This window comes from Neodiprion lecontei, chromosome 3, assembly GCF_021901455.1.
Source record: "Neodiprion lecontei isolate iyNeoLeco1 chromosome 3, iyNeoLeco1.1, whole genome shotgun sequence".
Taxonomy (NCBI): domain Eukaryota; kingdom Metazoa; phylum Arthropoda; class Insecta; order Hymenoptera; family Diprionidae; genus Neodiprion; species Neodiprion lecontei.
Genome location: NC_060262.1, coordinates 10,733,688 through 10,754,636, shown reverse-complemented (window position 1 = coordinate 10,754,636; position 20,949 = coordinate 10,733,688). Strand labels below are relative to the sequence as shown.

Here is a 20,949-nt window from a genome sequence, read left to right as displayed (position 1 = left end):
ATGAAGTTGACGATTTGTATTTTAGAACCTTCATCATTTTTGTTTTCTGATAGAACCGGGTTTCTTGATAAGCAATCAGCCTCTGAGTTATTTATGCCGGGATTATATTCGATATCAAATGTAAATTGTGAAATGTAATTTAATATGTGTAAAAGTTCTGTATCTTTGCAATTTTTTATGTTGAAATTACGTAAAGGTTCATGATCTGTGAATATTTTAAATTTTTGTCCTATTAAGTGATATTGCCAATATAGAATCGGCTCTTTGATTGCTAAACATTGAATAAATATAGCTGTTCACAACAACATTGTGAACGCAACTCGTTGGTCGCGCGCCTTCCAACCCACGCGAGGCAACCAGCCTTTCACACTTTCTAGTCACGCGACCCAGAAGAAAGTGTGACGTCACGCGCGCCGCTCACGCCACCCACGCAGCCGAGCGCGTTGCGTAATCAGCCAACGTGGTCTCCCGCTGCCAAAGACCAACCGAGGCTGCGATAAGAGACGACCGATCAGACCGATCGGCAGGACACTTCGGGTTCACCTCGTCTTGACCGACTCTACTGACGCTGACGCTACAACGCCACGCCTTGCCTACGCTTCAACGCCACGCCGACGTTACGCCACTACGACGTTTTACTGACGCTACGACGCCACGTTCTAAGGCAGACCGGACAGCAGACTGATTGCATGACGGATCCTGTTTATCTGGCTGCGGCCAGCCCACATCCAAACACAGCAGCTTCGAACCCTCCAGCTCCTTGGGTATTGCACTCTATCGATATTCCGTCGCGGCCTCTCACCAGACCCCCAGCTGTACTACTTTCCTTGTGGGATGTACGGAGAGCTCGACTAACATCACCTAGCTACTGCAGACGCATCCCGGCTCCAGTTTCCCCGTTTCCCGAGCCGCAGCGCTCATTCGTGTCGACTGCCACCCAGACGACCCAGTCAGAGAGTGAGTGGGAGTCTCCAGTAAAGACGACTGAGAACCGCCGTCCCCCGACACCACCAAGCTCTCCAGAGAGCCGGTACACGCCACCACCAAGAGCCAAACGACCCCCCTCGACGCCCGACATCCTCGCTGCAGCCTCCACCACAATTCAAGAAGACAAAGACCTCTGCTTCTATCACGTGGCAACCATTACTCTAACTTTGTACATATGTAAATATAATAAATAAGATGTAAAATAAACCCAAAAATAAAAACAAACTCATCTTTGACTTCAGCGACCCACACCTTCCACGCGGTTCGGTCGAACTACTAGCTATCAAATAGCGAACAATAGCTCTTTTTATTTTTTGAGATTCTGACAACTTTCGCGAAAAATAGAAGACCGGTTTAAGTGTGTTATCTTCTTGAGGTTGTTTTAGTATTGCACCCACGCCTTCTAAACTAGCATCTGTATATATGAAAATTGGTTTAGTGGGGTCGAATATTGCAAGAATTGGTGCTTCACATGAACAGCCCTTAACCTTATCAAAACTGTTTTGACATCTAGCGGACCAATCGAACTGCACATTTTTTCGCAAGAGATTGTGCAATGGATCCAAGATAATTGAGGATCTAGGAATATATTTCAGATAAAAATTTACTTTCCCCAGGAATTGTCTAACTTGTTTTTTTGTTTTCGGAATCGGAAAGTTTTTGATCGCTATTAAATTGTCATTAATCGGTTTTACACTATTGTTTGATATTGTGTGTCCTAGATACGTAACTTCTTTTTTAGCAAAACTGCATTTATTCGTGTTTAATTTCAAGCCTTGCTCATGTAAAACTTCCAATGTTTGTTTAATATGTTGTACGTGTTCATCGTAATTTTTCGAAAATATCAGAATATCATCGATATAATTAATTGCAAAGGTGTCTAAATTGTTGTTTCTAATTATGGTTGAAAGTATTCGTTGGAATATTGCTGGAGCCGATTGTAAACCAAAAGGAAGACACGCCCATTGCCAGTGACCGTGGTGTGTGACGAAAGCCGTTTTATATTTATCTTTCGCACGTAATGGTATTGACCAGAATGCTGAGTTGATATCTAACTTCGAGAAGTAAACACACCTCCCAACCCGAGCAATCAGATCATCAATTCTAGGAAAGGGGTAACCTTCTGGTACTATGAGTTTATTTAGTTCGCGATAATCAATACATAGTCGCGATTTTTTGTCTTCATCTTTCTTGTGTACTAAGGTCACTGGTGAGGCATATGGACTATACGACTCCTCGATCAATCCTAATTCCAATAATTTCTTTATTTGAAATTCTATTTCTAATTTATCGGGAATAGAGCACTTATATGGTTTTCTCGATATGTACTTATTTTCCGTTAATTTTATTCTTGCTTCGAAGTTTCTGACTGTACCTATATCGAACTTTTCCTTGGCGAAGACTGAATCGTATTTATTTAACACACCATTCAGACTATCTTCGTTATTATCGTTATTGTTCGAAGCATAGTTTATTTTAACGCAATCAAAACTTTGGTTCGAACTTATATTTTGAGAAATTTCAAGATTTTCGTTTTGACGCAATCGGAATGATTTTATACTATCCAAGCCAAGCAACAAATCTTCTTCAAATAAATCATTCTTCATTATTAGGAATGGCGCTACTTTTTCTATTTCAAATATCTTTAATTTCAAAAATACCCTTCCATTCGTACTTGCTACGCCGCCCATTGTTCTTATTGTTGAGCCCCCACTCATAGGGATATTCATTTTTAATTTTTTGTAAAATGTATAATTAATCAGGGACACATTGGCTCCTGAATCGTAAAGAGCAACTGCCTTTTCATTACAATTTACGGTAACATGTAGTCTTATGAGTGGGATGCTATCTAGTTTTTTGATTCGGCAGATTTGATAATCGCTGATCTTGCATTTCTGCAAATTTCCTCTGGATGGAATCTATTCTTACAGCCGGCTTTCTCGCAAATGCGACATGGATCGAACTTTCGATTTTGCTTATTTACTTCTATACGTGAGCTGTTATTGTTTGATATTGGTTGAAGTTGACTCAGACTAGACATTAAATTTTCTATTGTTTTCAATTCACGTTCATGAAGGTGTAATCGAACAAATTTTGCCAGGGCAATAACGATAAAATTTATTTGTGAACTGACGCCTAATTCTGGATCTGCATCTATTAATAGGTTTCTCTTTTTTAATGCAAAATCTAAATATGGTCCACTTATCCAACGAAAAGAGTAAGCGTATTCGACCTCTGACCACGATTTTTCCCCGAATGTTTCAAGAAAAAAACTTTCCCAAAAGCTCCAAGGTTTCGTCATACCATAAGTTTTAAAAATTGATGTGACGTTGCACCTAGAGTGCAAGTCACAACAAACCCCATGTTAGGTATGTATTGATAGCGTTTAGGCGAGTGGGAGCGAATTCGCACGTATGTGTGTGTGTAAGTATGTGTGGGCAGGAGCGTGCGGGCAGCGAGGCAACGCGAGCGCGGGGAGACGGAAAATGGCTATCGTGCTCGCCACTACTTGTACCTAGAGTGGAAGTTACATCAGAATAAATCTATGACATCTATGAGATTCGCGATTTGTTATATATATCCTCCTCTCCTGCATCGGCCATATTTTGCACATACACAACAAATTGGCGACGAGGATCAACATTTTCATTATATTTTCGGTGCCAAAAACTTGAAATTTAACGGTGTTTAGTGCTCCAAAAAGTTTTTTGTTTGTTGCTGTGTGTGTTTTCGCAAGCGCTCGTGAGTGCAGAAAGTTCATCTCAATCTCTCCAAAATTGATTTGTTCAAATCTTTCGCGAAGCTTGGAGGCGGAAGCACTAGCGAAAGCGAAAGTGATTGTGAGAGTGAGACCGAAAGTAAACCTTTGGCATCGGTCACTGAAATGTCAGCACCACAGCAACCTGCCCCAGCAGCCGGAGCGGCAACCGGAGTAGCAGTTACGACTTCAAATGCATTACATATCACACCGTTTATCCCGGGGGAGACGTCTTGGGCTCGTTGGTTGAACAGATTCGAGGGCGCTTTAAAAATTATGAAAATCGAAAATTCAGATAAAGTAGTGTATCTGCTCCATTTCGTCGGCGATACAGCTTATAATGCTTTGTGTGATACTTTTGGTGAAACGCAGGTCGATCAGAAGTCCTACGCCGAACTTGCGGCTAAGTTAAAAGAATTGTACGCTCCTCCGGTGTTAGAAATCGCCGAAAACTTCAAATTTAATTCGCGCAAACAGCTACCTGGTGAAAGTATTCAAGAATTTGCAACGGCTTTGACAAAAATGAGCGCCAACTGCGGATTCGGCGATCACACATCAAAAGCCTTACGTAACCAGTTTGTGTTTGGCCTTGCTACGCCTCGTATACAAAGCAGGCTTATTGAAACCAAAGATCTCACCTTCGAATCCGCCCTCTCTACGGCTCTTACAATGGATACTTGCGATCGTGAAACTTCTTGTATACGTGACAGTGCGTCAACCGTTAATTACCTTAATGCTCAAAAGAAGAGATCTGACGCATCGAAAAGAAAAAAATTGCAAACTCTGCTCCAAAACAGCAAGTTCCTCCGGTGGATTTCACTAAGCCCTACTGTTTCAGGTGTGGAAATCCAAACCACAAAGCCTTCACTTGCAGACTACCTACGTCTACAGTTTGCCTTTCTTGCCAGAAACCTGGACATCTATCCAGAGTTTGCAAATCTAAATTTAATCAAGTACACCAAGTTGAAGATACCGAGTACACTGATGAGGATTACTACGGCGTGGAGATCGTGGACATTCAAATAGTGGATTCTGAGGACGTCAACTGCCTGGCTCTCCGTGAAAAGTTCATCAAGCAATTCATCGTCAATAACCAGAAGGTCGAGTTCGAGTTAGACAGCGGTGCAGCGGTCTCACTGATGTGGCTCGAAGACGCAAAGAAGCTTTTCCCAAGATCCCGGTTGCAGCGCGCCTCAATACAATTGGTCACATACTGTAAAACCAATCTTAATGTATGCGGTCTTATTAAAGTCATTGTAACGTTTGAAAACACTAAATTCAACTTAGACTTGTATCTTACTGATGTAAACCGCCCTCCGTTATGCGGTCGCGAATGGATACATAGTTTCATAAAAATGCACGGCGCGCAAAGCCTATTTACACCTATACTACAAGTTAATGCCAAAGAAATTTCCAGTTTCGATAAAACTGCGTTTACCAAAGAATTGTCCGTTAAATACAAGAATGTAGTTCGGCAAGATTTTTCCCCTATTATAGGACTGGGGCTTGTCTCACTAAAACTCAAACCCGACGCCAAGCCGGTGTTCTACAAGGCTCGGAACGTGCCCTTCCGCCTCGTCGAGCCAGTCGACTCAGCCCTGGATAACTGGGAATCTTACGACATACTTGAACCGGTGCCCGCCTCTCTCTACGCAACTCCTATCGTCCCAATACTGAAGAAGGATGGAGATGTCCGCATCTGTGGCGATTACAGTGTCACCATTAATCCTCAACTCATCATCAACGACTGCCACATGCCTACTACAGACGAAATGTTCATGGATCTGGCGGGTTGTATCTGTTTCGCCCGCATCGACTGTTCTTGGGCCTACATTCACATGCCTGTCGATGAGGCTACGGCGGACCTTCTTACCATCAACACGCCCCGCGGATTGTATAGGGTAAAACGCATGTTATTTGGTATAGCTGCTGCGCCAGCTATTTGGCAGGAAAGAATGAATTTCCTTTTCCGCTCTATAAAAGGCGTTTGCGTCTTCCAGGATGATTTGAGATTGGCTGCCAAAACTCTCTCCGAGTTAATTGCTCTAATTCATGTAGTGTTAAAAATTTTCGATGAGCACAACATTAAAATTAATCTACGTAAATGTTCCTTCTGCGACTTGGAAATTTGTTTTTGCGGTCACGTTATTAATGCTCAAGGTATACACAAAGATCCTGCCAAATTCGAGGCAGTCACTGATATGCCCCAACCTCAAAACATCTCTGAATTGCGTACATTTATCGGCATGGTGATGTATTATAATCGCTTCATCAAAAATGCAAGTACTGTACTAGCTCCGTTATACAATCTGTTGAAAGAAAACTCTAATTTCTCTTGGACAAAAGAATGTCAAGATGCTTTCAAATCCATCAAACTTGCCTTTACTAAAGATACTTGCTTGACATTCTTTGACCCAAAGAAACCGCTTATTCTTGCGACCGATGCAAGTCCAGTCGGGGTCGGTGCTGTCATTTCCCATAGTTTCGAGGATGGTACCGAAAGGCCTATTCAATTCGCTTCTCAAAAATTAAACAAAGTTCAGCAAAAGTACAGCCAAATCGATCGCGAAGCCTATGCCATTGTTTTCGGTGTTAAAAAATTTTATCAGTACCTATACGGTCACAAATTTACTCTCATTTGCGACAACCGTCCTCTTGTACAAATCTTCAGCCCAGATAAACCCCTACCAGCTTACAGCGCCATGCGCATGCAACATTACGCTATTTTCCTACGCGGGTTTTTCTACGATATCAAGTATCGCAGGTCGGAATCTAACAGTAATGCTGACTGCCTTTCGAGACTACCTCTAGCTATGGAGGGTGACACGCCTCACACCTTAGATGTTATAGAAGTCTATCACGCGCAGACCCTACATATAATGTCTGTTGACGTCTTCGATATGCGAGAACTTGTAAAAAATGATGCGAAAATTCAATCGGTCATCGAAAATTTGCGTGCTGGTAAAAATTTATCTCCTAAAGACACCTGGAATGTCGACCCCAGAGAATTCTCTGTTGGAGATAATCTTTTATTCAAGTCCGATAGAATTGTCATTCCAAAAAAGCTCCAACAGAGAATTCTTGAGGAACTGCACGTCGGCCATTTCGGTATCGTGAAAATGAAAAGTTTAGCGCGAGGCCATTGCTGGTGGTCCAATATTGACAAAGATATCGAGAACTTGGTTCAATCTTGCGAGTCTTGTTTGCGCAACCGAAATAACCCAGCAAAAGTGCCTATTCATTTGTGGGAACCTGCCACCAGACCATTTGAGCGAATACATATTGATTTTGCAGGCCCCTTCATGGGCGTAATCCTGTTCATTCTTGTAGATGCCTACTCCAAATGGCCAGAAATCCGCGTTGTCAAAAACATGTTAGCCTCAACTACCATAGATGTTTGTACCGATATTTTTGCTCAATTCGGCTTTCCGGAAGTACTCGTTTCTGACAACGGCGGCACTTACATTTCTTCAGAATTCGAATCATTCCTAAAACTACACGGTATTGCTCATAAATTCTCTGCACCCCACCATCCCGCCTCAAATGGTCAGGCTGAAAGGTTCGTTCAAATGATCAAATTTGCTTTAAAAAAAGTCGACGATAAAAGGAATGTGAATGCTAGTCTAAGGAAAATATTAATCCAATACAGAAACACACCGCATAGCACTACCGGTAAAACTCCAGCAGAACTATTTTTAGGGCGTAAGATAAGATGTAAACTGGATTTGTTGAAGCCAGTAGTAGCCAAAGAACAAGCTACCAATGTAAAAGCTTGTAAATTTTCTATAAATCAAAGAGTACTAGTCCGTAATTACACTAAAAATAATAAATGGGTCTTCGGTAGGATTCTAGAACACAGGGGCAATCTGTTATTCAAAATTAAATTAGACGACGGAAGAATCTGGATTAGGCATGCTAATCAAATCTCTGCTATAAAAGGTACCTTGAAACAATGTAATGACTACGACTACTTCGTACCTGTATCGGAGCACGTTTCTCTGTATGAACCTAACAATGCCTCCGCAAGCGTGCCCACGACAAACCCAACTATTGTAATTAACGAGCCAGATGCTTCATCTGATGATGCAAGCAATTCTAGACCTAAGCGTAAAACCAAAGGCCCTACCCGCTTCCCGGATTCTGAAAATTACTTTGGTGATAAAAGCTCCTAAAGCTTTCCTTTCTCACAGGGGGAAGTGTTAGGTATGTATTGATAGCGTTTAGGCGAGTGGGAGCGAATTCGCACGTATGTGTGTGTGTAAGCATGTGTGGGCAGGAGCGTGCGGGCAGCGCGGCAACGCGAGCGCGGGGAGACGGAAAATGGCTATCGTGCTCGCCACTACTTGTACCTAGAGTGGAAGTTACATCAGAATAAATCTATGACATCTATGAGATTCGCGATTTGTTATACAGGGTGTCCCTAAATTGCCTCCCACGGACTAGCCAGCATGATACCTCGTTAAAATCCAACCGAGAATTTTTTTTCCGGAAGCTCGTCCGACGCGTAGTTTTTGAATTATAAGCGATAGCGCTAGGCCAATCAGAGTGCACCATTTCATCTAGATTTGCCGCCACGGATATTGCTGTTTTGTTCGTCTGGGTGAATTATTATTATTCGTTTACGAATTAAATATCGGCACCTCCCCTCTCTCCCTGTTGTACCCCTTCTCGAGCGCTGACCTCGGTATTGTTGCCGCGGCATACGCTGCCGGCCGCACATCCATGGGCGCACACTTGTGTGTGTAAACAGAAGCGCATCCTCAAGCATAAGGGGTACAGCAGCGAAAGAGGGGAGGTGCCGATATTTAATTCGTAAACAAATAATAATAATTCACCCAGACGAACAAAACAGCAATTTCCGTGGCGGCAAATCTAGATGAAATGGTGCACTCTGATTGGCCTAGCGCTATCGCTTATAATTCAAAAACTATGCGTCGGACGATCTTCCGGAAAAGAAATTCTCGGTTGGATTTTAACGAGGTATTATGCTGGCTAGTCCGTGGGAGGCAATTTAGGGACACCCTGTATATATCCTCCTCTCCTGCATCGGCCATATTTTGCACATACACAACACCCCAAACCCGCGGGGAAGAGCCGAACGGGTGAGTCCCGTCCCATCGGGAAACACCCGAAGGTAACCGAAGCCCACCGACGCTCGGCTGAGCCGAGCGCCAGCGAGCAGAACGACCACGGCCTGCGAAGCAGCAACAAGTAAAAAGGAAAGAAATCCACGAGAAGCGAAGAGGGCGAGAGAGAGAGAGAGAGAGAGAGAGAGAGAGAGAGAGAGAGAGAGAGAGAGAGAGAGAGAGAGAGAGAGAGAGAGAGAGAGAGAGAGAGAGAGAGAGAGAGAGAGAGAGAGAGAGAGAGAGAGAGAGAGAGAGAGAGAGAGAGAGAGAGAGAGAGAGAGAGAGAGAGAGAGAGAGAGAGAGAGAGAGAGAGAGAGAGAGAGAGCGAGAGAGAAAGAAAACGAGAGAGACACCGACACTCACACAGTTACACGTACACCATTACCCGCACACGCCGACGACACCAGGTTAGCCTGCATTCTACAGCCGATCTGCTCCTCCCCTCGCAATACCAACCCTTTCTACCTCACCTCCCCCCCGATCGCAACACATGTACCCCCCCCCCCTCACAAATATACACACCAAGTTTTACCTATTCTATCGGCCCCGACTTTCTCGCCCCGTCTCTAATTGTTCCCCCCCTTCCACAGTATTAGTGCGGACTCAAAACCCGTCACAAATTGGCGCCCAACGTAAATTACCCACATTTTTACCCCAAATCCGAACAATTAAGAGACAAAACATAAGAATAAACGCTAACAAAGTACACATAGGCTCACGAAACAAAGCTACACAGTCACGAAAATTCGAATAAAGACAGTTGAACACACACACTACCAAACACGATACACACAATGGCAGACCAAGGACACAGAGAACCGCAAGGCCTAGCGCGCGAACACATGGACATACACACACCCGAACGCAACCAAAACAACTCGACACAGAGCGAGCCGCGCGCGACACGAGACCAACAAACGCCGACCCAAACACAGGAAATAAATAGACGACACACGATAAATTCACCAAACGCAATAAATATAATCGATGCAGCTATCATAGAGAATACACACAACTTACATAGTACACAAATCCAACATCAAAGAAAGCCCAGAACCAACAAATCCCACACAAACATACAATACAATCCCAACACCTACACACACGCAAACTAACACGGTAACAACCAGTCAAACGAACCGACACTTCACGGGAACAGACACATTTTTAGCCACCAACACACGTAACACACGATTTATACAAAACCTGATAGACCTCGGAGCACTACCAAGCGACAGAAACGAATACGAAGACCCACACATATACAGCACACAGTCAATACACCCCACAAACGACCAAAAACGACACACCTAAACCACACACCAAACCCGAACAGTACATACTGGAATCAGCCAGCAATGGCAATGAAAACAATACAAACATGGAACATAAAATACTCAGGAAACACAAACGAAGACATAGACGAATTTTTACAAAATCTCCGCGACTACCAAACGGGTTATGAAATACACGATACACAATTAATCAACAACCTCAGCCCGATACTCGAAGGTGACGCAAAAAACTGGTACAGATTAAATAGAGGCAAATGGCGAACACTGGAAGAATTCGAAAGAGACATTACACACGCATTTCAAGACATACTACATAGGGACAGACTGGAACAAAAAATCAAAAACTACGTACAAGGACCAACACAAAAAATTACACAATTCCTAATACAATTTAGAACACTACTATCACAACTAAAACCACCATACCACCCATAAACACAATTAGACTTGGCATACAGAAACATGAAAATAGAATACAAGGCATACATAAAACCATACGACTTCGCGAACTTCGACCAACTGGAAATAGCCGCGAAAGAATGGGAAGCAAACATCGAATGGGAAAACACAAGACAAACAATATTAAATAACTACACACACCCACGAGAAACCTACACACACCAAACACACCACACACAATACATCCCATACAAGTACGCACAAACACAACCCCGCCCAGCATTACTCGCAACATCAAATATACCACCGGCACTCACAGACAACATACGACGAAACCAAACAAACCAAAACACGCAACAGACTCGATACCCCGCAATCACGTATAACTCACCACACTACACTCCGCAACAAACACAAATACCCCGGTTTGCAACCCGGACACTTCAGATGGCAATGCACACAGGTACAGAACCAGGGAAACGAGTAAGGGTTGACCCAGCAAGGGTGGAGGGCAGCCCCACAAACAACACAAACACACCCGAGACAGTAGCACCTACAACAGATAACAACAGAACGGAAAGTAGATTTCACATCAGAATCGAAATACACGGTCACGAATTAAACGCATTAATAGACACAGGCGCGACACACTCATACCTAGGCGCAGAAGTAATACAAATACTACACAACACAGACACACCAATAGACGACACGCCCGACAGAACAGCTACAATGGGAAACGGAACACAGGTGACGATAGAAGGAGCAGTAACACTCCCAATACGCCTCGGCAACATAACAAAAAAAATTAATTTCGGATTAATACCAAACTTAGGCTCGCAATGTATCATTGGGAACAGCGGCTTAATGAGATTTGGAATACAAATAAATTATAGAAAAAACACATGGTCACTTATAGACGACCCACAGACACACTACCACATGCAAGCTAGACCACAAAAACTACCAACACCACTCAAAGAATACATACAAATACATCAAACACGAAAAATACGACACCAATCAACACAAACACACACAAAACAAGCAAAAGCAGCAGAAAAATTAGAAGCAACGAAACAACAAACGAACCCGAAAACAACAGAAAGACACGAAAACACAGAAAAAACAACCATAAAACAAAAACCACTAACACCAACACTACCCAGCACAAAGACACCACCGGAAAACACCCCCCCCCCAAAAGACAACCCACAGAACACACAAATCACAAATCAAAAAATCATACCCACAAACGCACAAACAACAGACGACACACAAACCGACAAAGAAACCGAATCACAGATATGCGCAGGAATACAAGAACTCACACAATCACAACACACACAACTACAGACGACAATACAGCAGAAAATCTCAACACTACCAGGCCAACTCGGCCTAACACACCTAATCAAACACAAAATAGACACACAAGGACAGGCACCCATAAAACAAAGATATTATATGGTATCACCAAAAATTAGAGAAGCCATCCACACAGAAATAGACAAAATGCTGAGAGAAGACGTGATAGAACCATCAGAAAGTGAATGGTCGAGCCCAATTGTCATGATAAAAAAGGCAAATGTTTTTGCACCTTTTCGTTATGCTCCGATGAACGTATTAGGGTCTGTATTTCCTGGATTTCGTTTTTAGCCCCAACAAAGTTTGTGCCATTGTCTGAGTACATAGAATTACAGCGGCCGCGTCTGGCAGTAAAACGTCGTAGTGCGGCAATTAAGGCATCGGTGGTAAGATCGCTCACTAATTCTATGTGAACTGCCTTTGTGGCTAAACACGTGAAGACAGCTATGTAGGTCTTGACCTTGTTTTGATTGCGTACACGTTTTTCTTTGATGAAGAATGGACCGCAATAATCTACGCCTGAATGAATAAATGGTCTAGCTTCTGATACACGGACGTTTGGCAGTTGACCCATTTTGTAATTAATTGGACGAGGATTCAGTTTGGCACAGGTCACACAGTGTTGGATTACGTTGCTTATTTGTCGTCGTCCATCGATGATCCAGTAGTTTTTTCGAAGGTTGTACAGGGTAGCCTGAGTACCTGCATGGAGGCCCGAGATGTGTTCCTTCCGGATGATGAGTTCTGTGATCTTGTGGTTTTTTGGTAAAATTATAAGATGCTTCTGATTATACGAAAGAGATGAATGATTTAAACGACCGCCGACTCTTATGACTCCGTCTTCATCAATCCCAGGGTCTAAAGGTGTTAGACAACTCCTTGAATTAATTGGACGACCTCGTTGCAGATCGTGTAGCTCAGATGCGAAGCAGATTCTTTGGATCCATGCGATAATCCGTAGAGTAGCTGTTCTTAGTTCTTCTACTATGAGCGGACCTGTTCTTCGGTTTTTAAATCGCAGACAATAAGCGGTGACTCTTTGTAGTTCAGTAAACGTACTGTATCGTTCAAGCATCGAGTCTCCTCCGGCGGTGATAAGGCAGGTTGCATTACGTAATTCTGGAATTTCCTGTGCTACGTTCAGTGTAATCGAGGGCCATTGGGTTTCGTCTTCTGTCAGCCAGGCTGGACCGTGCATCCAAAGACTGTTTTTTGTAAATTCGGTCGGTAATTGTCCGCGAGATAAAGCATCGGCGGGATTGTCCTTTGTTCGGACGTGTCTCCATTCTACCGACTTCGCTCGTGATTGGATGCTTGCAACTCGATTTGCCACGAAGGTTTTTAATACATGTGGAGATGTATTTAACCAGTTCAACGTAATTGACGAGTCTGACCAGAATATTGTTTTACTGATCGGTACCGAGAGAGTTGATTTGATATTCTCGTACAAATTTACGAGTAATTGCGCTGCGCATAATTCGAGTCTTGGTATAGTTTGTACCGTTTTTATGGGGGCCACTTTTGATTTGGCACAGAACAAGGATACCTGGGTGTTACCATTGTCTGATCGGAGATAAATACAGGCTCCATAAGCCTTTTCTGATGCGTCACAAAAACCATGTACTTGGATATCCTTCGCATTTTTATGAAGAAGGTTTCGATGAAATGATAATTGGTTAAGCAGGTTGAGTTGCCCTGCGAACTCGGTCCATTTGGTATGAAGCTATGTAGGAATGGATTCGTCCCAATCGAGTTTCATTCGCCAAAGTTCTTGCATTATCAGCTTAGCATGAACAATGACTGGATTTACCAATCCTAAGGGATCGAAGATTCGCGCAGTTTCGGAGAAGATTGTCCTTTTTGTAAAGCGCGATGAAACGTTTATAGGTTTGACGGTGTATATCAAATTATCTGTTCCGGAGTTCCAATATACGCCCAGAGTTTTGAGATTCGAATCATCACCGGCTAGAAGTTGTAGATTTACTTTGGTTGCGGGCAAGCCTTCTAACACACGTATGTCGTTCGAAGCGCATCGGCGTAAGTTGAAGCCTCCTCGTTTCAGTAGAGCGACAACTTCGTTCCTCAAGTTAATAGTTTCTTCGATTGTTGGTGCACCTGTTAGCAGATCATCGACATACAGAGCATTTTTTAAGGCCTGGGATGCTGCTGGAAAGTCCTGACCTTCGTCTTCAACTAGTTGAGCTATGGTTCTTATCGCGAGAAATGGGGCTGACGTGAGTCCGAACGTCACAGTGTTGTGCTCGAACGTAGCGATTGAACCGTCGGTTTCTTCCAGAGAATTCGTAGATATTTCCTATCCTCCGGTCGAACAAGACATTGCCTATACATTTTCTCGATGTCTCCTGTTAAGACGTAATTGTGAAGTCGAAAACGTAGGATTAAGGTAAGAAGATCGTCTTGAATAGTTGGTCCAGTCATGAGACATTCGTTCAGCGATATCCCTGTGGTTGATTTAGCGGAACCGTCAAACACTACTCGTACCTTCGTGGTTTGACTGGTTTCCTTGATGACAGCGTGGTGTGAGAGATAAAATCCTTCTTCGTCGTTAGATGGTACCCTTGTCATGTGTCCGAGATTTATATACTCTTCAATGACCTCGGTATATTGCTGTTTGAAATGAGCGTCCTTAGCGAAGCGTCGTTCGAGAGTTTGGAGACGTCGAAGAGCGAGATCTTTGGATAATCCGAGCTGGTTTTTCTTTTCGTTGAAAGGTAGGGCTACGACGTAACGTCCGCTAGGATTGCGAGATACATGTTTTGTGAAATGATCTTCATACGATTGTTCTTCTGCTGAGAGATATTTGGTGGTGGGGCCTTCTTCCAGCTCCCAGAACCTGCTCATATCCTCCTGTAGTTTCAACGTGTTGCAAGTAGCGCTGCTTGTTTGCTGATCGATTATTGTATGGGAAGAGATATTACCCACGATGACCCAACCAAGTAAGGTTTTTTGTAGATACAGATCTGGGGCCTGAGTTGATGAGAGACGGATTGTCCCGATTGAGAGCGTGGCCATAGAGGGACCTGCGCTCAACAAGATCTGTAGTGGAGCTGGTTTGTCAAAATCAGGATCAGCCATCCGAATGTTTTTTGGGATCACTATAGAGGAGCAATCGACATGTTCTGGAGGCGTGAGTGAGCTAATTTGGGGAACAATGAAGAAGTCGAGTATCTTCTTGTATCCGGTAATCCGAGATTGGATTGTGGCTTGGATTACGTAGTGAGAAATAGTTGACATACCATCTACAGCGCCGATGGGAACGGAGCATGTCCCTTTCGGCAAGTTGAGTTCATTTGCTAAGGTTTCAGTGATGAGATTAATCGACGAAGCTGTGTCGAGAACGGCTCTACACGATATGAGTCGTTCAGAGTTATCAAACACAAGAATTTTCGCAGTTGCAATCAATTGATCGGCGACTGTGTTAGATGATGATGCAGAGCTGGGCTGCGGAGTTCGTGATACTTCGGTTTCTGAAGCTAGTCATGCTGATGTTTCGTTAGATTTCGTAGCTGGCTTAGTTTCATGTAACAAAGAGTGATGTCTCTTGTTACAAGTTTGGCAATTTCGCGCTGACAAACAGGTTTTTGCCGAATGTTGCCTTCCTAGACAATTCATGCAGAGTTCCGCCTTCGATACAGCTTGGATCCGCTCTTGAGTTGTCATTTTTTGAAAGTTCTCGCAACCATAAACTTTATGAGATTGGTTGCATATGGGGCACGTTGGGTTGGTTAAAGAAGCGTTCGTCGTTGTAACAAAACTTTGACCGCGGAGGTGCGTTCCCTGTCGTTCGCGATACGCCGTACCTGGCTTAGAGTTTCGCGAGTTGATGGCCCTTGGGTTCGAGGTTGTGGTCTTTGGCGCGGTCCAAGTATGTTCTGAACAATTCGCTCGCGCTTCAAGGAAATCGAGTAAATCGGTGTGTGATTGAACTTCGTTAGTTTTTATCGATAGCTCCCATTCTGTCATTAACGATACGTTGATTTTTGACCGAATGAGATGAATTATGGGGATGCTCCACGTCTTTACGGATTGACCCTTATTTTCGATTGCTCGGAGATGTTGTCGAAAGGCATCCACTAATTCTTCTAACGATCCGGATGATTCCTTTGCGACACGTGGAAATTCGCTAAGAGCATTCCAGTGTCTTTCAATTACCTGCCGTTTCCGATCATATTTTTTGTTCAGCATTGTTAGGGCATCCTCGTAATTTCGTCCGGTTGTTTCTGATGATTCTATGGTTTTGAGAGCTCTTCCTTTAAGTGCAGATCGTAAATATTGAAATTTTTGAACTAGAGTTAGATCTTTGTTCTCGTGAATGAGCGCGGTAAACATGTCGTAAAAGGGCGCCCAGTCTTCATGATTTCCGTCGAAGTTGCTTAGTTGGATTTGTGGTAACCTCACCGGAATATTTGAAGAACTGGGTACTGAGATGCTTGCTTGAGGATCTGATACCGTCGTGGTAGACGAGGTGTCGCGTTGCAAGTTCGGCAATATATTGCTAACCTTCGCGATGATGTGATAATATCTATCTTCCATGTGTAAACCTTCATCCTGTTCTACATCTGTAGGATTAATTCGTTCTATTTTTTCTTGTATGGGTACAAATTTGTTCCAACGTTCTTGAAGAGTTTGGAATTGTTTATTGAGATACACGCGATCCGATTCACTTGTTCCTGTTTCTTCGACGAGCATTTCTTCAAAGTGCGTAAGTCGACGTTTCATTAGACCTCACGATTGATGCAATTCTACGAGTTCACTTGCTCGATCTCCACTAGAGCCTTGCGTTTCTGGCATTTTGTACGGAGTATTTGACAGTTGCGTGGTAATTTAGGAAGAAAAGGGAGACGATTGGTGATTTGATAAATTAACGAGCTTACCGATTGTTGAGGTTTGCGTGGCTGCTACGTTGAGTGGCGATGAATTACCGTTGTTGTGGGTGATTTTCCGACGTGGACTTTTTTATGGCAATAGTTCTTGGATAACAATGATACTTCGTTGAAAAAGTCGTTAGTTTCTGTAGTTATCCGGCTCGAAGGACCAAAATGTTTGCGCTCGGCATCGATGGCGGTAAGAGATTTTTTACCAACGAGGGTTGTAAATCGTCGTCAAACCAATCGGGAAAGATTTTCGATGCACTGGCTTCCTTGAGACAATCGGGTTTGACTCAAAGATGATTCAATGTTGTAAGGTTTAGTCAACAAATAGATTTATTAACAGACTTGAAATAATTTGTTTACACTGTTGAGTTCGGTTGTATGAGATTCACGCGGGGTAGTGAGAAGAAGTTGTGGCAGTAGAGTAAGTTGGTCTTCTCTTCGCGTTGGTCGAAACGAATCTGATCTTAAAGGTAGATTTTAAAAATTAGCTAAGTTCCGATGGCCAAAAAACTACTGGAAGGGGTAGGATTGTCCCTTGAGAGAAGGGATGAATTTTGCTTGGGAGTGGGAGTGAGCACGTGAGCCAGAAGCAGAAACGTACATTTCCAATGTGCGATGCACGTGCGGGCGTTTTAGGATACACGTCATAAAAAAAAACAAGGAACGAAAAGTGAAGATTAGAGGATTGGTAGGTAGGCAAAGGTATTTACGAGTAGAAAGTAGAGAATTTGTCGAGATTGCAAGACTGGCTGCCAGATGTGGCAGACTGGCGTAAGGAGTATCCTTTTTTGCAAATCAGTCGACGCAATTCGTCCATAAGGGATGGGAACATCCAGCAGTTGAATAGTTTATGACCTTAAAACGTGACTAAAATGTCCACGCAGAGATTAGGATTAAAGACTGTAAAACGTGAAAAAGAATGCCGCTAATTTACAGCGCGGATTCAACACCAAATAACACATATCGCTTCTGTTTAGACTTCAGAAAAGTAAACTCAGTATCAAAAAAAGACGCATACCCACTACCATACATGACAGCAATATTAGACAAACTACGGACAGCACAGTACATATCAAAAATCGACTTAAGCCAAGCATACTTCCAAATACCACTCGACGAAGACAGCAAACACATAACAGCCTTTACAGTCCCGGGAATGGGCTTATTTCAATTTAAAAGAATGCCATACGGACTGACAGGCGCACCGGCGACATTCTAAAGACTACTAGACAGACTCATAGGCCCAGAATGCGAACCATATGCATTCGCATACTTAGACGACATAATAATAGTAACACAAACATTTGACGAACACTTACAAAGACTAGAACAAATACTCAAAAGAATTACAGACGCGGGACTAACAATAAACCCAGAGAAGTGCGAATTCGGATGCGCACAAGTAAAATATCTCGGATACATAGTAGACAGACACGGACTACACATAGACCCCGACAAAACACAACCCATAGAAAGCTACCCAAGCCCAAAAACAATAAAACAATTACGGAGACTAATCGGCATGGCATCATGGTACAGACGCTTTATACCTAACTTCGCACACATTACAGAACCACTAACACGACTACTGAAAAAAGACCAGAAATGGCACCGGGGAGAAGAACAAGAAAACGCAATGAACACAATCAAACACGCACTCACATCACCACCCACACTCGCATGCCCAGACTACACACAAACATTCACACTACAAACAGACGCTAGCGGAACAGGGATAGGTGCCGTACTAACACAATCTCTCGATGACGAAGAGCATGTAGTAGCATACGCTAGCCGTGCGCTAAGCGAGGCAGAACGTAAATACTCCACCACTGAGAGAGAATGTTTGGCGGTACTCTGGTCCATAAAAAAATTCAGACCATACGTGGAAGGATACCATTTTAAAGTTATTACAGATCACCACGCACTGAAGTGGCTTAGAGAATTAAAAAACCCCACAGGCCGACTTGCACGATGGGCACTAGAACTATTAGAATACGACTTTGACATTACACACAGAAAAGGTACAATGCACGACGTGCCAGACGCACTTTCAAGACGACACGAAGACGAAGAACACATAGACACAATAGTAGACACGACAGACAAGTGGTACACATACAAAAAAACACAAGTACAAACACGCCCAGAGAAAAACGAGTCGTGGCGAATCAGAAACAATCAACTATACTTCCACCGCCCGAACCCCCTACACTCAAACCTCCTACCAGACACAAACCCATGGAAACTAGTCATACCCAAAGACAAAATAACACACATACTACACGAAAACCACGACGTAACACAAGCAGGACACTTAGGGATCGAAAAAACATACCAACGAGTAGCAAAAACATATTATTGGCCAGGGATGTACAGAGACACAGTAAACTACATAAAAAAATGTGACACATGCCAAAGAACAAAAACAATACAAGCGCGACCGGCAGGACTAATGGGCATGAGAATTATCGAAGAACCATGGACAGTAGTAGCCTCCGACATCATGGGCCCACTCCCACGATCAAAAAAAGGAAACCAATACATCATAGTGTTCGAAGACCTATACACTAAATGGGTGGAAATCATACCGACACGCAAAGCAAACGCCAAAACAGTAGAACAGACATTCCACTCACACGTAATATCACGATGGGGTACACCACGCATACTACTGACAGACAACGGCACACCATACATAAACAAACTCATACGCGAACTGACACAAAAATTCAACATAAGACACGCAACAATCCCCCCATACCACGCACAAGCCAACCCCGTAGAGCGAGTCAACAGAACCGCTAAAACAATGATCCAAGCCTACGTAAACAACGACCACACAGAATGGGACATACACTTACAAGACTTACAATTTGCAATCAATACATGTACACACACATCAACTAAACACACACCCGCCTTTTTAAACCTAGGAAGGGAATTAAATCCCACACAATGTCTAAGAAATCAGTTAGAGAACCACGACGAAGTAGAATTACAAGACACAGACAGATGGACAGACCACTTGAGACGACTACAAATACTTAGAGACGAAGTACAGAGGCACTTGATAGAAGCAAACGAAAAACAAGCACACTACTACAACCTACGAAGACGAGACATTCAATTCAAGGAGGGAGACAGAGTACTAAAAAAGAACCACACACTCTCATCCGGACCAGAACGAACGACAGCTAAGTTAAATAAAAAATTCATAGGCCCATACATAATCACTAGAAAAGTCTCACCCACAATATACGAATTAACAACAGAGAGCGGTAGAAATATAGGAAAATGTCATATAGAAGACCTAAAATTATATACATAATCAAATAACACACCCCGAAAATAAACTAACATGTGTATTCACTCCACAGAAACACAACATGGAAAATCAGCAAACAAAAATACCGGCCCTGATGACCCTGCGACTGACGAGACCGACGACAACGACGACACAAACAAAAAAAAAAAAAAAACACCACTATTACAAACACCAGGACAGGCCCCACACCCACACAAATACGGACGCGACGGCACACACCAGACGGAGACCCGACGAACCCTACTACCGACACCCCCCACATACAGAAAGGTAATACAGACCACCACGACGACAACACACTTAACAACCACTGCACCCACAGCCACACAGAGACACTCACAAACACACACAACGATGACCACACACACAAGTACACCCTCCGGACCAAGGCAATGCCCGAAATGCAACGGGCTGGTCCGGGGCACCAAATACACAGAACACATACAAACATGCACACAAACTAACACAGACACACCACACCCACCACAAATTATCACACACCCACAAACAGTTACCCACACCACACGAACCACGGCCACACACACGACTACACACCCACCCACCAAGAAACAAACACCCCATACAACCACACGCCCCACACCCACACCAACACCACGGTACACACCACCCCCAGCATCACCCCCTCAATGGGCACACACCAGATTCGCGAGACCACAAACAACAGAAGACAGAATCTTACAGACATTCGCCAACATGGACAGACACACAGAATCGACACAGACAAAACAAACATGCAAACAACACACAGGACCACACCCCGAGATAATAGCCA

The 20,949-nt window shown here is 43.4% G+C and overlaps 2 protein-coding genes across 2 annotated transcripts in view; both read left to right on the top strand.

Annotated features, from left to right (window-relative positions):
* Positions 1-7,917, top strand: part of LOC124293416 (uncharacterized protein K02A2.6-like) — a 77,795-nt gene extending 69,878 nt beyond the window's left edge. The window contains exons 4-5 of the mRNA XM_046734265.1: positions 3,791-4,320; positions 4,584-7,917. Coding sequence (XP_046590221.1) covers positions 3,791-4,320; positions 4,584-7,917 — 3,864 coding nt within the window. The remainder of the gene's footprint in view (positions 1-3,790; positions 4,321-4,583) is intronic.
* A 1,349-nt stretch (positions 7,918-9,266) lies between these two features.
* On the top strand, positions 9,267-20,639 carry LOC124293538. Its single transcript, XM_046734641.1, has 3 exons — positions 9,267-9,278; positions 20,209-20,426; positions 20,479-20,639. The coding sequence occupies exons 2-3, from the start codon at positions 20,218-20,220 to the stop codon at positions 20,618-20,620; spliced, it is 351 nt and encodes a 116-aa protein (XP_046590597.1). The 5' UTR covers positions 9,267-9,278; positions 20,209-20,217; the 3' UTR covers positions 20,621-20,639.
* Positions 20,640-20,949: the final 310 nt, after the last annotated feature.

Coding starts and splice junctions, on each gene's coding strand:
- LOC124293538 (XM_046734641.1), top strand. CDS start 20,218: ATGGAAAATCAGCAAACAAAAATACCGGCCCTGATGACCCTGCGACTG. Junction 20,427..20,478: donor CACCCCCCACATACAGAAAG/GTAATACAGACC, acceptor CTGCACCCACAG/CCACACAGAGACACTCACAA.